The sequence below is a fragment of the Aethina tumida genome, chromosome 5, assembly GCF_024364675.1.
Source record: "Aethina tumida isolate Nest 87 chromosome 5, icAetTumi1.1, whole genome shotgun sequence".
NCBI classification, from domain to species: Eukaryota; Metazoa; Arthropoda; class Insecta; order Coleoptera; family Nitidulidae; genus Aethina; species Aethina tumida.
This window is the reverse complement of record NC_065439.1, coordinates 4,230,621-4,238,853: the sequence shown is the minus strand read 5'-3', so window position 1 is coordinate 4,238,853 and position 8,233 is coordinate 4,230,621. Positions and strand designations below refer to the sequence as shown.

Sequence of the window (8,233 nt, the reverse complement as noted above, 5' to 3'; positions counted from 1 at the left end):
GGATGTCTGGCGAGTTTTCCTTTTGGGGGTCCCTGGTATTTGTGGGCGATTCTTTTTTGTTCCCTTTTTCCTTGGGAATATCTTTTTTGATGTTTAAGGGGTATTTTGGGCATCCCCTGTAGCTTGCCGGGCGGCCGGTCTGCCCACAGTTGATGCATTTAGCATTTCTCCCCTCTTGCGTTTTTTCCATCTTGCATTCGTTTGATGGGTGTTCGCCTGCACATTTTACGCATTTTTGCGGGAATGTGCATCTGGACTGAGTGTGTCCAAACTTTTGGCACCGGTAGCACTGGGGCCGTTGACTTATTTTTTGACTCGACCTTTACCACTAGGTCGAAGAGTCTGTTTATTTGGAAGACTTCTTTGCTGTTCGTCTTGACTAGGAACATCGGCATTGGTTGTTGTGTCTTCATGTTCGTCATCCTGGTGACGGAGTGGGCGTCGATACCTTGCTTAGTCAGGTCATCTTTGATTTCTTCGGTTTCAGTATTTTTTGGCAGTCCTCCGATGACTGCGTAGATTTGCTTTTCCTCAGGGAGTCTGTACGTGTAGAATGACTTACCTTTGTTTTGTAAAACTCTGGTAAGTTTTCTGTAGTCCTCCGAATTTTGTACGTAAATTTTGGTGGTTTGGCCAATGTTTTTGGCTTTTGCCACCTTAATTTCATTTTCTTTCATTATGGTTCTGGTTTTATTCCAGTCCTCGTTGTTTTCCATCACAATTGGGGGAATTTTTGCGTGGTAGGCTGGCGAGGCTGTAACCTTGGCGTATGATGGAGACGCCACGCTTTGAATGTCATCTTTTGGGAGTGCCGAGTTGGTTAGGGTTGCGGGGGGTTGTACTCTTTGCGCCTCTTGTTGCGCTGCCTTGAGCTCATTCACCATCTTTATGAGCTCATCGATTTGTTTTTGTTTTTCTAAATCACACTAAACTCAGATAGCACTGAAATTAGTCAGTCTACAATTTTTATTTAATTCTTAAAATCATTGGCAATATGGCAGCCAGGACAAACTTGATTGAGGTGAGTTTTTAGCTTATTATATTATAACAAATTACTTATTAAACATATATTTTCTTATATAGGAAAATTGGGACGACGATTGCGGCGGCCCTTCCTTTTTTGACACCGATTTTTACACAAGGACGGAGAATCTGCCGATCATCCGGTATCCACCGTGGGGAAAGAAAGGCCTTTAGACGTCGCGAGGGTGAACGTCACCAAAGATTAAGGAGGGAGGCGGAAGCAGATGCGGCAGCGGAGGACGCAGAGGTGGTGGCAGCAGAGGCGGTGGCTAAGTCCTCGATGCAAAAAGACGAAATAAATAATATTTTATTTATTATTTATATTGTATTGAGGAAAAAAAAATTAATATTAAAAATATACGCTACAAATAATTTTTTTTTTCCAATTACCTCACTGTTTGGAAACATCGGTGATAAATATGATGTACAGAGTGCTGAAATTTCATTTCAATGTTACAATTACATCTACCATTTTATCAGTACTGTGATCCTGGTACGAAATTGAAAAAACGACTTGCGAGAGGTGATACAGGTATCAACGAGTTGGACAAAGCCTGTAAACGACACGACATTGCCTACGAGGAAAATAAATCGTTGCAGGACAGACACAAGGCAAACTTGGTTGTGGAAAACGAGGCGTGGAACCGTGTAAAATCCAAGAACGCTAATTTGGGTGAAAAAGCAGCCGCGTGGCTTGTAACAACGGGAATGAAAATAAAAAGGAAGCTCGGAATGGGCCATCGTACCAACACCAATCAAAAATTTCATTCAAGAAAGACATTGTCGACAAAATCGATAAAAAGGTTTTAAAATCGATCGACATAAAACCTGGTAGCAAGTCATTACGGAAATGCGGCGTAAGGACCCACGTAATTATCAACAACCCTATTGAAAATTTTATGAACTTTGTGCTGAATCAAAGGAAAATTTTCAAAAGAGTGACTGTGATTGCGCATCAGTTCATCCTGAACTATATTCTCACCAAAACAGACATCAAGCCAAACTTAGGTGGGAAATGTGCGATTTTTGGACTCGCTGAATTATTTTCCAATGGCTCTGGCAAAGCTACCTAAAGCTTTCGGTCTTGCTGGAAACTTTAAGAAGGGGTATTTTCCACACTTGTTTAATACCCTGGAAAATCAGCAATACGTGGGTCCTTTATCGTCTGCTGAATTTTACGGTCCGAATCAAATGAAACCCGAGGACCGACATACATTTTTAAACTGGCATCAAGAGCATCAGAATGATGTTTTTAATTTCCAGGAGGAAATCGTCGCATATTGCAAGTCGGACGTGGAAATACTAATGTGAGCCTGTCTTTCATTTAGGTCGATGCTTCTTAACGAGTGTAAGGTTTGATTCACCGAAGCAACAACAATAGCATCAGCGTGTAATAAGGTGTTTGCTCGAAACTATCTGGAAGCCGATACAATCGCCGTTATTCCCTGTGGTGGTTACCGACTGGCTGATAATCAATCGGTTGTCGCTTTACAATGGTTGTTGTGGGAGGAGAACGTACGAGGAATCACCATACACCACGCCGGTACATGTCCAGAACACATAGTAGGAGGAGGACTCAAACTTGACGGCTTTAATGAGGAGCAGCAACAGGTATTCGAGTTTCACGGTTGTTACTTCCACGGATGCACCAGCTGTTTCAAATTTCACCGAGACACATCGATTGGAGGAGGTAAAACGGATACCATGCGAAATCGTTACGAGGCCACCACCATTAAAACGGCTCGACTTCGCAACTTAGGATTTGAAGTCATCGAAATGTGGGAATGTAGCTTCCGCACATTATTAAAACAGAGTTGTGAAGTGCGTGATTTTGTGGAAAACTATCCCGTGTTGAAAACATCACCATTGAATCCTCGTGACGGTTTTTATGGAGGACGAACCGGAAACACTGTTACATACTACAAATGTAACGAGGGTGAGCGCATCAAATACATCGATGTATGCTCGTTGTACCCTTTTGTGTGCAAGTACGGCCGATTTCCTCTAGGACACCCCACAATTCATGTAGGATCTGCAGCCCAAGACATTGATTTATCCACCGTAGATGGCATGGTGAAATGTAAAATTTTACCACCCACGCAATTGTACCAATCCGTTCTCCCTGTCAGGATGAAGGAAAAAGTTAACGTTCGCTCTTTGCAACAGCTGTGGTGAAAGTTCACAACAACGTGAGTGTTGCCATACGGAGGAAGAGCGGTCGTTCACAAGGACATGGGTAATTGCAGAAGTACTTAAAGCAATGGAAGAAGGCTACAGGATTGTGGAAGTGTTTGAAGTGTGGACTTACGAAACGCGTCAGTACAACCATGCGGTGGGTCAGTTGGGTTTATTTACAGAAATGATGAATAAATTCATCAAAATTAAACAGGAAGCCTCCGGCTGGCCCGCGGATTGCGTAAACGATGTAGTCAAACAGCAACAATATCTGGTGGATTTTGAAGAAGCTGAAAAAGTGAAACTAACACCGGAACGCATCGAAAATAACCCTGATCTTCGATCCCTCGCCAAACTAATGCTGAATTCGTTCTGGGGAAAGTGTGGACAACGCGAAAACCAACCCCAAACAACCATCGTCAACGATCCTCAGGAATGCTTTGATCTCCTGCGCATCCGTCGAAGAATGTCAACAGTATAACTCCTGTTAATGAACAAACTGTTGTAATCAACTGGGAGTACGCCGACGAGGCTGTGGAATCTCTGCCCACTGTGAATGTGGTAATTGTTTGCTTTTGTTACAGCACAGGCCCGTTTGAAGTGGTACGAATATCTAGAGATGTTGGATACACGTGTTTTATACTACGATACCGATTCCGTTATCTATGTGTCAAACAACCTTTTTCCAGATCCCCCGACTAGAAAATTCATTGGGGATATGACCGATGAGTTGGAGGTATACGGTATCGGTTCCTACATCACGGAATTTGTTTCGGACGGACCGAAAAATTACGCATACTCGGTGTGGTCAACGACGAAGCAGTGTATCGAACATGTTTGTAAGGTGAAAGGGATCGCCTTAACATACAGCGCTTCTCAGTTTATTAATTTCGAGAAAATTAAACAAATGGTTCTGGAAAAAACAGATCCCATTCGTTTGACGTCGATGAACTTTGTGCGGACAAAAGATCATCGCGTAATAACCAAAGAGGAGACAAAAACATACAGAACGAATTCAACAAAGAAACTCTTCATGGATGACAACAGTTCTCGACCATTCGGATACAAGGTCCCTAGGAAGTGATTAATGGAAGTGATTAAGTGGAAATTAAAAATTAATATAATAATATAAAAAAGGTAACTTTGAATTATTAATATTATATAGATATAATATATATATATATATATATATATATATATATATATATATATATATATAAATAATTGTTCCTAAATATCCAATAAAATATTTACAAATTCAGTGTGATTGTTAATTCGCCTTTAAATTATTAATATATTATAATTAATATTACATTTTATACTTATTTCACTATGCTCAATATTATTTCCGAGTTTACTTTGATTCACTACTTGTTAACTTTCAGTCTCAATCATAACAAAATTTTCAAATAACACAAAATATTTTAATGAAATATTATTTTCTTCTGTTCAACTGTATATACTTTTTCTGTATACACTTTTTCAAAGACATAATTGTTATCAAATCATAGAATCATAGAGAATAAAATAATATAATAATACTAATAAAACTTTATGAATATATAATGTATAGATAAAAAAATTGAAAACATCTTTTACTATATAAATTAAATTTTTAGCAAATACAAAACCAACAAAGAATTGTTCTTTATACCAAATTCATAATTATTTTCCAAGTTTCAATTGTTATCAAATCATAAAGTCATAGAGAATGAAATAATGTAATAATAATATTAAAACCTTATGAATTTTAATAATTTCAATGATTCAATTCATTTTATATGTTTGTTATGTACAGATAAAAAAATTGAAAAGATTTTTTATTGATTGTAAAATTCACAAATTAAATTTTTAGTAAATACGAAACCAACAAAGAATTGTATCTTATACCAAATTTATTTTAATTAAATACATACAAATTCATTTTGATCATTAATTCTATTTTATTCCTTTGGGGTAATTTAAATTGTTATTACATAATAATTAATACCAAAGATTTCCTAATTTACTTTGATTCACATGAAAGTCCAACGAGGAAAGAGATATTTTCTTGTTAAATTGATTTATTATGTGACAGTGATTAAGTGGAGATTAGCATCTGTCTCTTGCTGTGGGGCCCAAATATGGTACCAATGTGTCCTTACTAAATACTTACTTACTAATTAATTGTGAATTGATATACTAGATGTTTCTAAAATAAATGGACATTTTGGGGGCACTTGGAACAAATGAAGAAATTACAGTCCCTCAAAATTAAATTTCAAAAATTGTTTTTTTTTTTTCATATCTCTGTAACATTTCGTCCCATCGAGTTTAAATTTGGTACGTGTTATCCTAAAATATATACCTTCAGTTTAATGTAATGAATTGTTTCCATATTATTTCAGTGGCGTAGACTCTGGGGGGGTCTCCCCTTTACTCGCCTTATTATCTACGCCACTGAATATTTTTTTAAACCATTGAGTTTTTCATATATTTTGCACAATTTTGAAAAAAAGATGTTCTTAATTAATTTTGATTAACACAGCCGTTTTTGAAATATTTTAGCTTCAATGTTACTAAAACTGAAATATAAAGGAAACCACTCAGACAAGTCATCCTTCCAAGAATTCAGCATCCCAGATAAATTTGGTTTAGGTACACATAGAATTGTATCGACTCAGATTCTCATGAAGAATATGGAAAGATATAAAAATGGATGTTCTAAAGTTTGACCTTATGATAAAATTGGTTATCTGTCGTAATATATAAAGTTATAATTTGTTTAACATATTTCATCTTTTGTCCATAATTATTAAAAAGTATTAAAATAATAAATAGTATAAGTTAATAAAACAAGTATATTTTATTATTTTTAATTTATTACTTTGAATTTAAAATTATATAATTGTTTATAATTATATAATTATATAACTGTTGAACTGATAAGACGTCAAAAAGTTTTATGCGATAACTATTATACGAATCTTTAATATAACAGACTGAATTGCTAACTAAAACATCACTTTTTAAAATGGTGAATGTGCCAATTTACTCTCGGGTATTAATTTAATAGCTAGTACGACTCAATCCCTTTAGTTCCAACTGTTGAACTGATAAGACGTCGAGAAGTTTTATGAGATAATTATTATACGATTCTTTTATATAACAGAATGAATTGCTAACTAAAACATCACTTTTTAAAATGGTGAAGTTTATTCTTGAGTTTTAATTTAATAGCTAGTACGATTCGATCTGTTTAATTTCAACTGTTGAACTGATGAGACGTCGAGAAGTTTTATGAGATAATTATTATACGATTCTTTAATATGACAGAATGAATTGCTTACTAAAACATCACTTTTTAAAATGGTGAAGGCTCCAGTTTGCTCTTGAATTTTAATTTAATAGTTAATACGATTCGATCTCTTTAATTTCATCTGTTGAACTGATAAGACGTCGAGAAGTTTTATGAGATAATTATTATACGATTCTTAAATATAACAGAATGAATTGCTAACTAAAACATCACTCTTTAAAATGGTGAAGGCGCCAGTTTACTCTCGAGTGTTAATTTAATAGCTGGTACGATTCGATCTCTTTAATTTCAACTGTTGAACAGATAAGACGTCGAGAAGTTTTATGAGATAATTATTATACGATTCTTTTATATAACAGAATGAATTGCTAACTAAAACATCACTTTTTAAAATGGTGAAGTTTATTCTTGAGTTTTAATTTAATAGCTAGTACGATTCGATCTCTTTAATTTCAACTGTTGAACTGATGAGACGTCGAGAAGTTTTATGAGATAATTATTATACGATTCTTTAATATGACAGAATGAATTGCTAACTAAAACATCACTCTTTAAAATGGTGAAGTTTATTCTTGAGTTTTAATTTAATAGCTAGTACGATTCGATCTGTTTAATTTCAACTGTTGAACTGATGAGACGTCGAGAAGTTTTATGAGATAATTATTATACGATTCTTTAATATGACAGAATGAATTGCTTACTAAAACATCACTTTTTAAAATGGTGAAGGCTCCAGTTTGCTCTTGAATTTTAATTTAATAGTTAATACGATTCGATCTCTTTAATTTCAACTGTTGAACTGATGAGACGTCGAGAAGTTTTATGAGATAATTATTATACGAATCTTAAATATAACAGAATGAATTGCTAACTAAAACATCACTCTTTAAAATGGTGAAGGCGCCAGTTTACTCTCGAGTGTTAATTTAATAGCTGGTACGATTCGATCTCTTTAATTTCAACTGTTGAACAGATAAGACGTCGAGAAGTTTTATGAGATAATTATTATACGATTCTTTTATATAACAGAATGAATTGCTAACTAAAACATCACTTTTTAAAATGGTGAAGTTTATTCTTGAGTTTTAATTTAATAGCTAGTACGATTCGATCTGTTTAATTTCAACTGTTGAACTGATGAGACGTCGAGAAGTTTTATGAGATAATTATTATACGATTCTTTAATATGACAGAATGAATTGCTTACTAAAACATCACTTTTTAAAATGGTGAAGGCTCCAGTTTGCTCTTGAATTTTAATTTAATAGTTAATACGATTCGATCTCTTTAATTTCAACTGTTAAACTGATAAGACGTTGAGAAGTTTTATGAGATAATTATTATACGAATCTTAAATATAACAGAATGAATTGCTAACTAAAACATCACTCTTTAAAATGGTGAAGGCGCCAGTTTACTCTCGAGTGTTAATTTAATAGCTGGTACGATTCGATCTCTTTAATTTCAACTGTTGAACAGATAAGACGTCGAGAAGTTTTATGAGATAATTATTATACGATTCTTTTATATAACAGAATGAATTGCTAACTAAAACATCACTTTTTAAAATGGTGAAGTTTATTCTTGAGTTTTAATTTAATAGCTAGTACGATTCGATCTCTTTAATTTCAACTGTTGAACTGATAAGACGTCGAGAAGTTTTATGAGATAATTATTATACGAATCTTAAATATAACAGAATGAATTGCTAACTAAAACATCACTCTTTAAAATGGT

General features: G+C 34.5%; 1 protein-coding gene across 1 annotated transcript; it reads left to right on the top strand.

Moving 5' to 3' along the window:
• The first annotated feature begins 1,473 nt into the window (after positions 1-1,473).
• Positions 1,474-3,679, top strand: LOC126265564 (uncharacterized). Its single transcript, XM_049967401.1, has 3 exons — positions 1,474-1,719; positions 2,533-3,128; positions 3,190-3,679. Exons 1-3 carry the CDS (start codon positions 1,474-1,476, stop codon positions 3,677-3,679), a joined length of 1,332 nt encoding a protein of 443 aa, XP_049823358.1.
• The last annotated feature ends 4,554 nt before the right edge of the window (positions 3,680-8,233 follow it).

What these genes read in the sequence shown, in the direction of transcription:
- LOC126265564 (XM_049967401.1), top strand. Translation starts at nt 1,474, where the DNA reads ATGTTACAATTACATCTACCATTTTATCAGTACTGTGATCCTGGTACG. An exon ending in AAAAAGCAGCCGCGTGGCTT is followed by an intron (nt 1,720 to 2,532) that starts GTAACAACGGGA and finishes TTGTTGTGGGAG; the next exon opens with GAGAACGTACGAGGAATCAC. An exon ending in ATTTTACCACCCACGCAATT is followed by an intron (nt 3,129 to 3,189) that starts GTACCAATCCGT and finishes TCTTTGCAACAG; the next exon opens with CTGTGGTGAAAGTTCACAAC.